This window comes from Cervus canadensis, chromosome 4 (genome assembly GCF_019320065.1).
Source record: "Cervus canadensis isolate Bull #8, Minnesota chromosome 4, ASM1932006v1, whole genome shotgun sequence".
Classification (NCBI taxonomy): Eukaryota; Metazoa; Chordata; class Mammalia; order Artiodactyla; family Cervidae; genus Cervus; species Cervus canadensis.
This window is the reverse complement of record NC_057389.1, coordinates 56,544,220-56,559,870: the sequence shown is the minus strand read 5'-3', so window position 1 is coordinate 56,559,870 and position 15,651 is coordinate 56,544,220. Positions and strand designations below refer to the sequence as shown.

At 36.6% G+C, this 15,651-nt stretch overlaps 1 protein-coding gene across 1 annotated transcript; it reads left to right on the top strand.

Annotated features, from left to right (window-relative positions):
* The first annotated feature begins 3,400 nt into the window (after positions 1-3,400).
* Positions 3,401-7,573, top strand: PCDHB4 (protocadherin beta 4). Its single transcript, XM_043465260.1, has one exon. The coding sequence runs from the start codon at positions 3,797-3,799 to the stop codon at positions 6,185-6,187; it is 2,391 nt and encodes a 796-aa protein (XP_043321195.1). The 5' UTR covers positions 3,401-3,796; the 3' UTR covers positions 6,188-7,573.
* The last annotated feature ends 8,078 nt before the right edge of the window (positions 7,574-15,651 follow it).

Here is a 15,651-nt window from a genome sequence, read left to right as displayed (position 1 = left end):
TGGAAGGAATAATGCTGAAGCTGAAGCTCCAATACTTTGGCCACATGATGCGAAGAACTGACTCATTGGAAAAGACCCTGATGCTGGGAAAGATTGAAGGCAGGAGGAGAAGGGGATTACAGAGGATGAGATAGTTGGATGTCATCACTGATTCAATGGACATGAGTTTGAGCATGCTCCAGGAGTTGGTGATGTACTGGGAAGCCTGGTGTGCTGCAGTCCATGGGCTGACTGAACTGAACTAAGCGACTGAACTGAACTGCATACTATTTGAAGTGTGATTTTAGTAACTAAAATTACTAGTTAAAATATCTATTTCAAAAAAAAAAATATCTATTTCACCAATTTATCTCTCCTCTCAACAACTAATGTTTAATATACCTCTGTGCTTTACCCCTTCAATTTACAAACAAAACAGTCCTCAAGTCATCATAAAGTTTAAAATACATTCCCTCATTTTAAAAAAAATAAGTGAAACTATTCAAAACTTCAAAGTTTGTGTTGAACATTTGAACTTTAGGACTTTTGTATTTAAATTCCTTTAAAATGATTTTTATCTTTGCCTCAATGATATTTAAAAGTTCCTGCCTGTGTTTTACAATGGAGGAGTTAAAACTGGTATTTAATTACCAGAGTATCCCTCTAACTCTTCTATTGCTCTTTGTGTATTCAGAATGGGAAAAAATGTTTTAAATACTGTGCTCCAGGTCGGGCAACCAATTGTGTTAAGTTGTATGAATCCCTCAGAATGGTTAATGCAACTTTCCTGACTGGAATGGTTTTGCAGGTGATCATTCTCTTAATCATTAATGCCTCTTCCATGCAGATATAATAGTTTTTTTCTGATTAAGTTTGGCAAAATAATCCATGGTTCAATGCTAGACTGTCATCTTAGACCACTTATCTTGATTTTAACCTTACACTTGGATAACATTTCAAAAGACCTGTGAATAAGTATTTTTCCATTTAAGGCTACAAAGATTTCATTATTCATGTCATTCTTAGTTTTTTTTAAATCTAATTAATGATCTCAACAAAGCACTCTTAGATTCTCTTAAAATTTCTAAGTTTTGTAAGCACCTCTTTTTGCTGATACCTATCTCTCAAAGGAGAAAACCATTTAAAAGATTCTTATATTAACTGAAAGTCTGAATACAGATATATTTCACCTATGATATCCATCTACCCAAGGCAAGGCTGAAGTTTGGATCTAAATTATATAAAAAATTGTTCACTTCTCCAATTCCACTTAGGTAGATCACAGGATGGATTCTGGAGCCATACTGTAGCAATTTGAATCCTAGCGCTGCCACTTCAAACAGTGTATGACTATGGGAAGGTTACTAAGTTTCTGTATCTTCAATTTCTATAAAATATGCCTAGTAAGAGTGCCCACCTTATGGGGCTGTTTGAGGGATAAAATGAGTTAATGGATATAAAATATGTAGAATACTATCTGACATGTAGTAACACATAGATGTTAATATTACCTAAGTTTCATTTGTGTTGAATTGACAAAAGGAACCAAAAAAGCTCATTTGCAACACTATTTCTATGTCAACATGTAGGAATAAGTAAGCAAAATCTAGTTTGAATTTTGTCCTGAACTCTTTAACTTGAATCGAACTAAAACTCTGCTGCTACTGCTGCTACTGCTAAGTCACTTCAGTCGTGTCCTACTATAGTATAAAACAATTTTTTGTTTTGTTCAGGAAATTTGCTTTCCATTTATATCTAAAAGAATATTATTTTTTTTCTGTATGTTTATTTTTTTTCTTTTCACTTCATGTTGATATGGACATGAGTTTGAGCAAACTTTGGGAGATAGTGAAGGACAGGGAAGCCTGGCATGCTGTAGTCCATGGGGTTGCAAAGAGTTGGACATGACTTAGTGATTGAAGAACAACAACAATGTTGATATATATTTCTCTGATTTGGCCTAAATGTGGAAGAAAATTCTAAACTATATTAATAGTATAATAATTATTATTGCTATATCTCTTACAATAGGAATTAATAGAACTAGAAAAATGTAAATTTAGTTGAGCAGTGCTTAGCACATATTATACTCTCATCTCGAAGAATTTTGTTTTCAGTGTCAGACATGTTCATGACTGAATGCATGATGTGACAATAATCTAATATAGGTAGAAACACAATGATTAGAGTGGATTAATTAATTTACCCAGTTGACATTTACTGAATGACTACTGTTGTCCAGGTTTCTTTCAAAAATAATTTTTCCTGGAAATTTCCTGGCAGTCCAGTCGTTAAGACTCAACATTTCCACTGCATGAGGTATGTATTCAATCCATGGTTGGGGAACTAAGATGCTGCATGCATGTGGTGTGGCCAAAAATATTTATTTCCATAATATTCCATAATTCAGTATGGCAAAAACCACTACAATATTGTAAAGTAATTAGCCTCCAACTAATAAAAATAAATGAAAAAAACTTAAGATTACTGACATGCTTTTAAAATAATGCATTCAATGTGAATTGTAATTTATGAACTTAAGTTACAAGATATTTAAGGAGGAGAAATCCCAAATAAATGGTACTCCATTCCATATACTAATTGTAACTAGTAAACTGGTTAACTGTGTCTCAGTTAACTTACTGTATCAGAGAAATCAGGACGGTTGCACACTGTGCTGAAATCCATTTGATAAACAAGTCTTTCCTCTTCACCACCTATGAGTAGACAAAGCTTGAGGCACCCTTTGTTCACAGATTAAAATGTTTCAAATCATAGCTCCCTATCTTCTGCAAATTGGGTAGTCAAGGAATATGATATCTAGGAAACATAGGGTCAGGGTGGTGAGAAGGAAACTCATAAATTACAGATATCTATTGAGCTAAATTAGCTTAAAGCCTTTTTCTTAATAAAATTCTATGATTTTCACTTACTCAATTTTGGCTTGATATTATCCTGATAATAGTCCTGATCCTCTGAGTTTCTGTTTATCTATAAAAGCCCTTTCATTTTATTTCTACATCTAAGAATCTGTTTCTAATACTATCTGACCTCCCTAATATTTTAATGTGGGTTCACACTGTAAAGGACTTGTAATAAGACAAGATGACGCTTTATTCAACTGTATTATTATTTTGCACACCAGTGTAAAAAAACAGAACCTTTCCTTTGAAAAAGTCTCCCTGAGACCAGGTGGTACAGAGCACTTTAACAAACTTTCTGCATCATCATAAATTTCTCACATACTTGGAAACAAACAGATATAACTATTATGGATTGTAATTTTATAAGAGTTTATCTCCCCTGGTTAGATTATGGCAAAGGGTAAATGGAGTTCTTTCAGTTCTACTGTAACGGGTGTGGGCAGAGGGAGACAGTCCCTAGCTTTGTGCTCACAATTATTATAGCTCACGCAATGTAATGGAATAACCTATACATTAAGCCATTTAATGGAATAATACTTGAAGCAGTCCTTTACACGTTTTGAAAAGGCTTAGTTTGGATCGACACTTCCGAAAAAGGCTGAGTTAAGAATGGTAGTTTATCAATCAGGACGCAGGGTGGCGCTGCCGGCTAAGATTGTGAATAAAGAGCCCTAGAAAGCTCGCGTATTCCTTTGCTGCAAGACGAACCACCACCACAAGTAAGAAGCTCTGCCAGCAGTACTGGGTTACCAACGAATTTGGGCAGCGATATTCTAAACGAATTTAAGATTACAAGTAACTCTGTGAGGATTCTACCAAGCAAGAAAATTGAACACCTCTGGCCTTTTTCTGGTTGCTGAAGGGGGACTGGATGTAAGCACCCTGGCTCCAACATGGAGACGCTAGAGAGACTCCAACCCAACAGGCAAGTGACCACCTTTATTTTGACGGTATTCTTGTCTCAGGCTAACCCTGCGCTTATTCGTTATTCTGTTCTGGAAGAAACAGAGAGCGGCTCCTTTATAGCCCATTTAACCAAGGACCTGGGCCTGGGAATTGGGGAGCTGAACGCCCGGTCGGCTCGGGTGGTTTGTGACGATGACAAGCAGCGCTTGCTGCTGGATCGTCAGACTGGAGATTTGCTTTTGAGGGAGAAACTAGACCGGGAAGACATATGTGGCTCCGTTGAACCCTGTGTGCTGCATTTCCAAGTATTCCTGGAAACTCCAGTGCAATTTTTTGAAGGAGAATTATTAATACAGGACATAAATGACCACTCCCCAGTATTCCCGAGTAGGGAAATGCTTCTGAAAATACTGGAAAACAGCCAGCCAGGGACTGTATTTCCGTTGAAATTAGCTCAGGATTTGGATGTGGGTAGCAACGGTCTTCAAAAATACACTATCAACGCCAATTCTCATTTTCACGTTCTCACTCGAAATCACAGTGATGGCAAGAAATATCCAGATTTGGTGCAGGACAAAGTGCTGGATCGAGAGGAGCAGTCAGAGTTCAGCTTAACCCTAATGGCGCTGGATGGTGGGTCTCCACCTAGGTCCAGCACCAGCATGGTGCGAATCCTGATCTTGGACGTCAATGACAATGCTCCCGAGTTTGTGCACACTCCATATGAGGTGCAGGTTCTGGAAAACAGCCCCCTAGATTTCCTAATAGTTACAGTTTTAGCTATGGATGTAGATGCTGGGAACTTTGGGACTGTTTCCTATAGCTTGTTCCAAGCATCAGAGGAAATTAAACAAACTTTCTCAATAAATGAAGTCACAGGAGAAATCCGACTGACAAAGAAATTGGATTTTGAACAAATCAAATCTTACCACGTGGAAACTGAGGCTACAGATGGAGGAGGCCTTTCTGGGAAAGGCACTGTGGTCATAGAGGTGGTAGATGTGAATGACAATGCCCCAGAACTTACCATATCTTCACTCATTAGCTCCATCCCAGAAAATGCCCCGGAGACCGTAGTCTCTATCTTCCGAATTCGAGATAGAGACTCCGGAGACAATGGAAAGATGATTTGCTCCATTCCAGACAACCTGCCATTTATTCTAAGACCGACTTTCAAGAATTTCTACACCCTGGTAACCGATAGCCCTCTTGACAGAGAAAGTCAAGCCGAGTACAACATCACCATTACGGTCACTGACATGGGAACCCCCAGACTGAAAACCCAGCACAACATAACCGTGCTGGTGGCCGACGTCAACGACAACGCCCCCGCCTTCACCCAGACCTCCTACACCCTGTGGGTCCGCGAGAACAACAGCCCCGCCCTGCACATCGGCACCGTCAGCGCCACAGACACAGACGCGGGCGCCAACGCCCAGGTCACCTACTCGCTGCTGCCGCCGCCCGACCCGCACCTGCCCCTCGCCTCCCTCGTGTCCATCAACCCCGACAACGGCCACCTCTTCGCCCTCACGTCCCTGGACTACGAGGCCCTGCGGGCCTTCGAGTTCCGCGTGGGCGCCGCCGACCGCGGCTGGCCCGCGCTCAGCAGCCAGGCGCTGGTGCGCGTGCTCGTGGAGGACGCCAACGACAACGCGCCCTTCGTGCTCTACCCGCTGCAGAACGCCTCGGCGCCCTGCACCGAGCTGGTGCCCAGGGCGGCCGAGCCCAGCTACCTGGTGACCAAGGTGGTGGCGGTGGACGGCGACGCGGGCCAGAACGCCTGGCTGTCGTACCAGCTGCTCAAGGCCACGGAGCCCGGGCTGTTCGGCGTGTGGGCGCACAACGGCGAGGTGCGCACGGCGCGGCTGCTGAGCGAGCGCGACGCGCCCAAGCAGCGGCTGGTGGTGCTGGTCAAGGACAACGGCGAGCCGCCGCTGTCGGCCAGCGTCACGCTGCACGTGCTGCTGGTGGACGGCTTCTCGCAGCCCTACCTGCCGCCCCCGGAAGCGGAAGCGGCGGCCGCGGCGCCGGCCGACCCGCTCACCGTCTACCTGGTGGTGGCCTTGGCGTCGGTGTCGTCGCTCTTCCTCTTCTCGGTGCTGGTGTTCGTGGCGGTGCGGCTGTGCAGGAGGGGCGGGGCGGGCTCGGCGGGTCGCTGCCCGGTGCCCGAGGGCCACTTCCCGGGCCACCTGGTGGACGTCAGCGGCACGGGGACCCTGTCCCAGAGCTACCAGTACGAGGTGTGTCTGACGGGAGACCATAGAACTGGTGAGTTCAAATTCCTGAAGCCAATATTCCCTAACCTCTTGGTTCAGGACACTGAGAGAGAAATCAAGGAAAGCCCCAACTGTAGAAACAGCTTTGTATTCAGTTAAATGCCGTATTTGGTTAAGTGAGCCTCTCAGTTTTGTTAAGCCTAACTCACATTGCAATATTTTCCTCTTAAGAGATTGTAGTGTTACATAAATTTGTATATCTCTATTCCAAACTTATGCATGTCTCTACTAAATTTTCCTTTTATAGTATTCATTGGATTTAGCATTTTTAGTTACAGTTGATATTATTTCTCCGTATTTTACCTTCGCTTGGTGATTAATGTTTCCATAGCTACAAATTACTCAAGCGGTAAAAGAAATTCTATTAGTATTTAAATCAACTTCATTTAATGTCTTTTTAAGGAAACAGTTTAAAGCTTTTGCATAATCTTGAATTTCTGTATGTTTTTGGTGGTTTTCTTTACTTATATTTGCAAGGGCAGAGTGTTAGAAATTCTTTGTAGGTACCTAGAGATTCCTGTTCACCATTCTACCAGGCTGTGCCCCACTAAATAGCCATGAGCATATAACTTAGCATACTTGTATCTCATAACTTTCACCTAAACATGCATTTTATTAAATTATTAATACACTACAATTGTGACCTTATCCTATTCTGAGTACCATATATGCTAGAGATTATTCATTTGCTACTTACCTAGCACATTGTAATTGCTTCATGAATACTCACTAATATTAAAATAAAAATATTCTTATTTATAAATAAGAGAAAATCATATATAATTTGGTATCAGATTCACTTCACTAAAATAAAACTAATTCACTGCTTGATAACATACTTAAAAATCTTAGAACGTTAAGTAAACCCTAAATCCTTTAGAAGGACTCAAGAGGTAGAGGGCATCATATACTTTCCTGTCCTTCTTTTGCCCTATTAATAAAAGTTCAAATGTAAGTACAAAGTATGTGTTTTTCTTGGCTCTCATACAGTTTTTCCATATCCTTCAAAAAAGGCACAATTTCTCTTGAGTTTTGTTGATTGTATTCTAGTCTGATTACTCTAAGTTATTTTGTAAACATGAGCAGCTTTTATCAACAAAATGATGATTTATTTTTGATGTCCAAATGACCTTTTGTTTTTCCATGTAGCTTTTGTGTATTTTGCATAAATTTACTTTTTCAATTATGCTAACTTTCAATAATAAGAAGCATTGTTTTTTCCTTTAAGACAATAAGAATAGAAATAGAAATTAAGAAATAAACTTATCTGAATTATAATTGTTTTATGTTGTGTTCATTAGGCCAATTAAGATGATTTGTGATTTATAACTAAATTTATATAGCTATACCTATAAGACCACTTATTTAACTTTTGGCACAATATGAGTAATTAGAGTTTGCTTTATAACCTAAGTATTTATTTTTAAATCTCAAGTGTCATCCTACTGGAATTTAATTATTTCGTGTTTCCCTGAATTACATTTTTTAAAATATAATAAAAAAGAAAAATTATTCTTTAAGTTATTATTGAAACATAGCTTTTAGCTTTCATCCAATCTAATACTTGAAATTAGAAAGTAATAAAAATATGAACAAAATCAAACACAAATATATGAAATTTAGTAGCCAGCTTTAATGAGTTCACCATTTACCATTAGATATTTAAATGAGATAGTTTTATGTATGAGGACAAGAAATATGATTGAAGTTTTCAGCAATATGTTTCAACATTATGAAAGTATAACTTCATGTTTTTGTGTATGCCAGGAAAGCCCAACTTGTATAATCACCCAAATGAGACTGGCCAAATAAACACTCAGAACCCACGTTTATGAATTTATATGAGTAAATTTATGAATTACTTTGTGTATTACCTTATAAATTGCTGTGTGTATTCATAAAACATAGATCATTCCTTACCAGTTGGGGATCACTATCAGACTCTAGTATAGAACAGGTTAACATTTTAAAATTCAGTGATTATAATTTAATAGTAAATATAATCCAGATAATTTCCAGAAAATGAATACCTTATGAAAAATTGGACAATTCTTTTCTGCAAAAGAAAAATAGAGAATGGAGGCCAAATAACTGGATAATAATACCCATTTCAATCAGTTTCTCAAGTACTTCTATTATATTTTGACATTTTTTACAATTCCTTTGTTGTTTTTATGCACAGTATATACTGAGTTTAGTACATGCTGTTTTAGGGGCAGACATTTTACTGAAGGCAATATAACCCACATCACTTTAAGACCTTGTATTTCTTACTGGATTTCTCTAGTGGCTCAGCAGTAAAGAACCCACCTGCCAATGCAGGAGATGAGGGTTTGATCCCTGGGTCCAGAAGATACCCTGGAAAAGGAAATGTCAACCCACTCCAGTATTGCCTGAGAAATCCCATAGACAGAGGAGCCTGGTGGGCTACAGTCCATGGGGTTGCAAAAGAGTGGGACACAGCAAAAAACATTTCTTACTATTAAAATTACAAAATATAGATTTTAAACAGTTTTATTTGGTAGAATTCTGTTTCCAGATAAGATGGATTATTTAAACCTCCTTTAAATTATAAATTATCAGTTTGAAGCAACAGACTGCAGATGATATATAAAGAACTGAAGGGGCTAAGATTCCTGAAAAGGAAAATCCTTGGAGCTGTGAACTGACTCCAACAGTCAATTTGCCCTAAAGAAGTTTGCAAAATTTAAGAAAAGGCCAGGGATAGAGGAACTTCAACAGTCTTTGGCAAACTGGATGATTCAAGCTCATGGCCAGTTTCCCCCCTCATGATATTTGTCAAATGATGGGACATTCCAGGAAAGAAGGCCAATATATTAAGTGGAAACTTACTGAAAAGCCGAGTGAAATTTTAATAGTCTTAATACATGAGATTGGGGTTTGTGATCTGACATCTGAGAGACTGTAGAGAATACAGAGTTCTGAACTGAAAATTCTGGAGGGCCAGGTACTTACTAGGACTGGAAAGAATCTTGACTAAGCACAGTGCCTGTTTTGAATTAAGGCAATTTGATTAGACATGTTTCTATCAATCTAAAGGGGATTCCCAGTGGCACTAGTGGTAAAGAGCCCGCCTACCAGTGCAGGAGACTTAAGAGACTCTGGTTCAGTCTCTGGGTTGGGAAGATCCCCTGGAGGAGGGTATAGCAACCCACCCCAGAATTCTTGCCTGGAGAATCCCACGGACAGAGGAGCCTAGCGGGCTACAGTCCATAGAGTCTCAAAGAGTCAGATATGACTGAAGCTACTCAGCACACATTGTCAAGCTAACAAAGGAAAAGATGGACTCTTTCTGGAAGAATATAATATCATCAGGACCCTGGAGGAGAGCTTTTTACATTAATAATCAACATTTGATAAAAATTATAAGACATACATACAAAAAAATTGGTTGACATGAATAAAACCTAGAGGAAAAAGCAGACATATGGATGATCTACAGATAAAATAGATACCAGAACTTACTGACAATGATGTTAAAATAAATATAATATGTTAAAATAAGGAATATAGAAAATAGGTAAAGAGAATTTCACCACAGAATGAAATAAAATAGAAAATAATTTGGGGACTGAAAAATATAATACTGAAATTTTAGTAATATTAAATATTAGATTGTATAATGGCTTAGTTGTCATAAAAGATTATAGGATTAGTGAATGCAAGACAGGTCAATATTAAATATCCAAATAGAAGCACTGAGGAATAAAATAATTTAAAATACAGGTAAGAACATTTAGTTACATGTAGAACATAATGAAAAACTCCAACACATACATGATTGTAATCCTGGAAGGACTAGGAATGGGGAATAAGGAATGTGTAAAGAAATGATGACCAATAATGGTGAAAAAATTTACCCCTCAAGATGTTCAGTGAACCTAATTAGAAGAATAAAAAACTGCACATCTAGAAATATCACAGGAAGACTGCTAAAATCAAAGAGAAAATCTTAAAAGCAATCACATGAAAATGACATTGCTTTTAAAGGAATAACAGTAAGATGGAGAGCTGATCATCAAGAAGCCAAAAGACAAAGGAATGATGTCTTTTGAGTCCTGAAAAAAATTAGCTACCAGACTAGAATTCTATCACCAGAAAACACATCTTGCAAAAATGAAGTTCTAAAACAAACGAAAACTGCAAGAATCAATCACAGTCCCATCTGCACAAAAATAAATACTTTTAGTGGATTCAATAGGAAGAAGGAAAACAATCCTGGAGGAATCACAGATTTGTAGGAAGAAATGAACAAGAATAACAGTAACTATAAATTGTTATTTATTGATTAATAAAGGTAGAAATAATAGTTTCTTAAAGGATTTAGAGTATATATAAAATTTTAATTCATGATAATGATGATGTAAAAGGCAGATGATATAAACAGAGTTAAGGATTTCTAAGGTTCTAAACATTATCATGAGAGTAGTAAACGGAAATAATTTGTATTAGATGCTTGTAGATTAAAGATGCATGTTGTAATCTTTAGAATAATCATAAGAGTAATTTTAAAATGAATTGAAGGAAAAAATAAGAAATATCTAAATTATCCAAAAGAAGAAAACAACTTTAAGAGCAAATAGAAAAAAATTTTAGATGGTAAATATAAATGGATAGATATCAAATATTACAGTAATTGCTATTGGATTAAATAATCCAGTTAAACAACCAAAATTGTCAGAATACATTTAAGAAAAATTCAGCTATATGCTGTCACATACCTGTGTGTATATATTATCACAGAAAGGTTGAAAGTTTTAAAAATAGAAAAAGATACAAACATTAACCAAACTAATCAAGTGTAGATATACTCACATAAAGGAGACTTTTTAAGGAAAGATGCATTACTACAGATAAGGAGAGATATTTCATAATGATAAATGGGTAAAATATACCAAAAATATGTCAGTTATAAGACTAAATATATCCCCAAAAGAAAACTACAAAATATAAAAAGTTAAAATGAAAGAACATAAGAAACAGACAAATCCACAGTCATAGGGGAGGATGTATTAACAATTAACCACTGATAGAAGACACACAAAAACAGAATATTAAAAATCTGAACACCACAATAATAATATTTGAATAAACTGACATACATAGTACATGGGAAAGTACATGTTCTTTTTATATGCATATGGCATATATCAAAATTATCCATATTCTAGGTCATAAAGCAATTCTCTAAAATTTTTTAAAGAAATGAAGTTAGAAACAAAAATTTATCCAGAAATCCCCAAATGCTTCAAAAGCAAATAATATAATCCATGAGTCAAAAGAAGAAATTGCAGAAGAAATTTCCATATATTTTGAACTGGGTGAAAATTAAGATATGATATATCAAAAAAACTTTAAATGAACATGTTAGATAAAAAGGGTTAAAAAACAATAAGCTTTCATCTGAAGAAGTTAGAAAAAGAACAAATAAAGAAGGAAAAAATAATGCATGTATTATATATATAAACATAAATACAATGCTGATAAATATACAACCAAGAAGGGCTTCCCTGGTAGCTCAGTGGTGAAGAATCCATTTGCCAATGCCAGAGACACCGGTTCAATCCCTGGTCCAGGAAGATCCCACATGCCATGGGGCAACTAAGCCCATGTGCCACAACTATTGAATTTGTGCTCTAGAGCCCAGGGAGCCACAACTACTGAAGCCCACAGGCCCTAGAACCTATGCTCTTCAACAAGAGAAGCTGCCACAATGAGAAGCTTGTGTACTGCAACTAGAAAGTAGTCCCCACTTGCAGCAACTGGAGAAAAGCCCATGCAGCAACAAAGACCCAGCACAGCCAAAACGAAATAAATAAAATTATTTTTAAAAGTATGTAACTAAGAAGATTAACAAAACTTAAAGTTGGTTCTATGTCATGATTAATGGAATTAAAGACTCTTACTAAGATTAATTTTAAAAAGAAAGAAAACACTGATCACAAATATCAGGGATGAAAAAAGGAACATCATTACCAATCCTACAGACATTAAAAAATAAAAAAAAGGATATTATGAACAACCATATGCCAATAAATTTGTCAATTTATGTAAAATTGAAAACATCTTTTAAATACACAATTTACTAAAACTGAAACAAGAAGAAATCTGATTAGTTCTATTAGGTAAATTAAACTTGTTATTAAAAACCTTGCCACTTCAGTTCACACTAGTGAATTCTCCTAAACACTCATGGAACAACTAATACCAACTCATACAAAATCTTTTGGAAGATAGAAAAAACAGGAAATATTTCCCAGATTATTTGGGTACCAGAATGACTTCAGTGAATTATGACATCCAAATCTGAATAGGACATCATAAGGAAGGAAAATTAGAGACCAATCTCTGTTAAAAACACAGATGGAAAAATTCTAAACAAAATATCAACAAATAAAATTCAGAAATATATAAAAGAGAAATAATAAAATATGAGAAAACTTATTCAGGGAATATAAATCAATTTAATATTTAAAATCTATCAATATAATTCACATTAATAGGTAAAGAAAAAAATCATATGATTACCTCAATGAATACAGAAAAAAATAACTTGATAAAATTCAGCACACATAATTGTTAGCAGACTGAAAACAGAAGGGAACTTTCAGAAAGTATTTAAAAATTTACAATAAACATTATACTTAACGGAAAATTATTTAAAACTTTTCTTCAGTGATCAAGAATAAGACAAGAATGCCCGCTTATACTATTTCATTTCAGTGTTTTACTGCAGGTTCTAAGCAGTGGAATAAAGCAAAGAAAAAATGCACAGTAATTGGAAGGGATGAAATAAGAGGTCTTTGTAAAAAAATGACAATGGGGCTTCCCTGGTCGCTCAGAGGTAAAGAATCCACCTGCCAATGCAGGAGACACAGTTTTGACCCCTGATCTGGGATGATCCCACGTGCCTCAGAGCAACTAAGCCCGTGTGCCACAGCTACTGAGCCTGTGCTGTACAGCCTGGGAGTAGCTCACCTACCCAAGCCAGACTGCCCTGGAGCCCATGCTCAGCAAGGAGAAAAGCCATCACAATGAGAAGCCCACCCACGCAATTAGAAAGTAGCCCCTGACTGAGGCAATTAGGGAAAGACCTCACAGCAAGGAAGAGCCAGAACAACCAACTAAATAAATAAATATGGTTATTTTTTAAAATGACATGATTGTATGCATTAAAAGTCATAAAGAATCCACAGACTGTTAGGATTAATAAATGAAGTTAGTAATGACACTGGATATAAGGTCTACATGCAAATAATAATTGTATTTCTATATAGCAACAAAACCCAGAAAATGAAGAATTTCAAGTTATCATTTACAAGTTTCAGAAATAGCAAACATCTAGAAACAAATCTAACAATATCCATAAAACTTATACACTGAAAAATATAAAATATTATTGAGAAAAGTTAAGTATCTGAATAAACATAGGGATATATAATGTTCCAATACTGGAAGACTCAATACTGGGAATATGTCAATTCTTCCCAATCTATAAATGCAGTTAAATCCTAAACAAAACTTTAGCATGTTTCTTTGTGAAAGGTAACAAGATGAATCTAAAGTTTATATGAAGACTTCCCTGGTGGTCCAGTTGTTAAGGTACCATGCTCCCAATGCAGGGGGCCTGAGTTCAATCCCTGGCCAGGGAACTATTAATAGATCCCACATGCTGCAACTAAAACTCCACATGCCACAACTAAGACCAGGCACAGCCAAATAAAAATACTAAAAAGATAATAAAAATAAAGTTTATAGGGAAATACAAAAGGACAATAATAACTAAAACAATTTTAAAGAGTAAAACTGGAAGACTTACCAATCAGATAATAAAACCTATTATGAAGTATAGTAATTAAGAAGACAATATGGTACTGCAGGACTTCCCTGGGTGGTACAGTGGATAAGACTTCACATGCCAACTCAGGGGACATGGGTTCGATCCCTGGTCAGGGAAGATTCTGCATGCTGTGGAGTAACTCGACTGCCATAACTACTTACTCCACGCTCCAGAGCCCATGAGCCTCAACTACTGAGCCCACGTGCTGCAATTACTGAAGCCCATGCACCTAGAGCCTGTGCTCTACAACAGGAGAAGCCACTGCAATCAGAAGCCCGTGCACGGCAACAAAGAGTAGCCCCCACTCCCCCCAACTAGAGAAAAGCCTGCATGCAGCAACAGAGACCCAGTGCAACCAGAAATTAATTAAAAACTGGTGTATCTGTATAATGAATTATTACTTAAAAAGCAATATGGTATTGCAGGATAAACAAAGAGAAAAATGGGGGGAAAAGACGTCTACAGAACTATGGACCCCTGATTTATGAAGAAATGATACATCAGAAAATAATTGGGAATGCAGCTTCTTTTCAATAGGTGGTGTGGTCATTTGGATATTTATATTAAAAAAAGCAATTTGACCCTAACCTCATTAACATGAAAAAATCAATTTCAGGAGGATTACAACCCCAAGGACTGAGGATCCTGGTAGGCTACAGTCCATGGGGTCACAAAGAGTCAGACAGGACTGAGCGACTTCACTTCATTTCACAGCTCTAAATGGGAAGAGTAAAGTAACTGATTTTTCAGAAGCACCATACAACAATACTTTCATGACTTTGGCACATGCAAAGATTTAAAGAAAATACAAAAACTGCAAACCATAAATAAAAAATATTGGAAAATTAGACGAAAAAGAAGTTTTGTTTTTCAAAGATATCTCAAGAAAGTTAAAATGCTAGCCATAGATTGGGAGAGAATATTTGTAATACCTACTTCTAAAAAAGTACTTATACCAAGAATATATAAGGAACTTCTAAAGATCAATAAGAAAAAGGGCAAATACCTTAAATAGAAAAACAGACAAAAGACTTATGCAATTCACAAGGATATACCCTAATAAAAATAACCATGTGAAAAATGTGCTTTATTTAAGGAATCATCGGGGAACCACTAATTAAAATTACAATGACATAAAATAAAAATAAAATTACAATATAACATCACACACTCATCAGAGTATTTAAAAGATAATATCAAATGTTGACAAGGATATGAAGCAACTGGAACTCTCTTTGCTAGTTTTCATAAAACCAGAGTTGAAAACTATTTTGCAATATCTATTAAAGCTGAAACAAAAAGATAAATACGTGTGCATATCTTAAGGCATAGCAGTCTAACTCCTAGGAATATAAAATATAAATGAACACACAGATACCAAAAGACAAGAATGTTTATAGCAGGACTACTCAATATATACACAAACTGTAAAACCCTAATGTCCATCAACTGCAGAATAAATAAAAAATGGTGATACAATAGAATATCAAAGCAATGAGAAGAAAACAATGTGTAACATGAATTTTACAAAGGTAAGATTGAGTGAAAGAAGGCAAACATACTCTATAACTGCATTTGTGTAAGTTTAAAAAAAAGGCAAACTATGATACTATGACACACACATGATACTATAAGTCAGGAGAGTGCTTACCTTTATCAGGGGAAAGAGTAGTGACCAGACAATAACAAGAGGGGGCTTTTA

Coding starts and splice junctions, on each gene's coding strand:
- PCDHB4 (XM_043465260.1), top strand. CDS start 3,797: ATGGAGACGCTAGAGAGACTCCAACCCAACAGGCAAGTGACCACCTTT.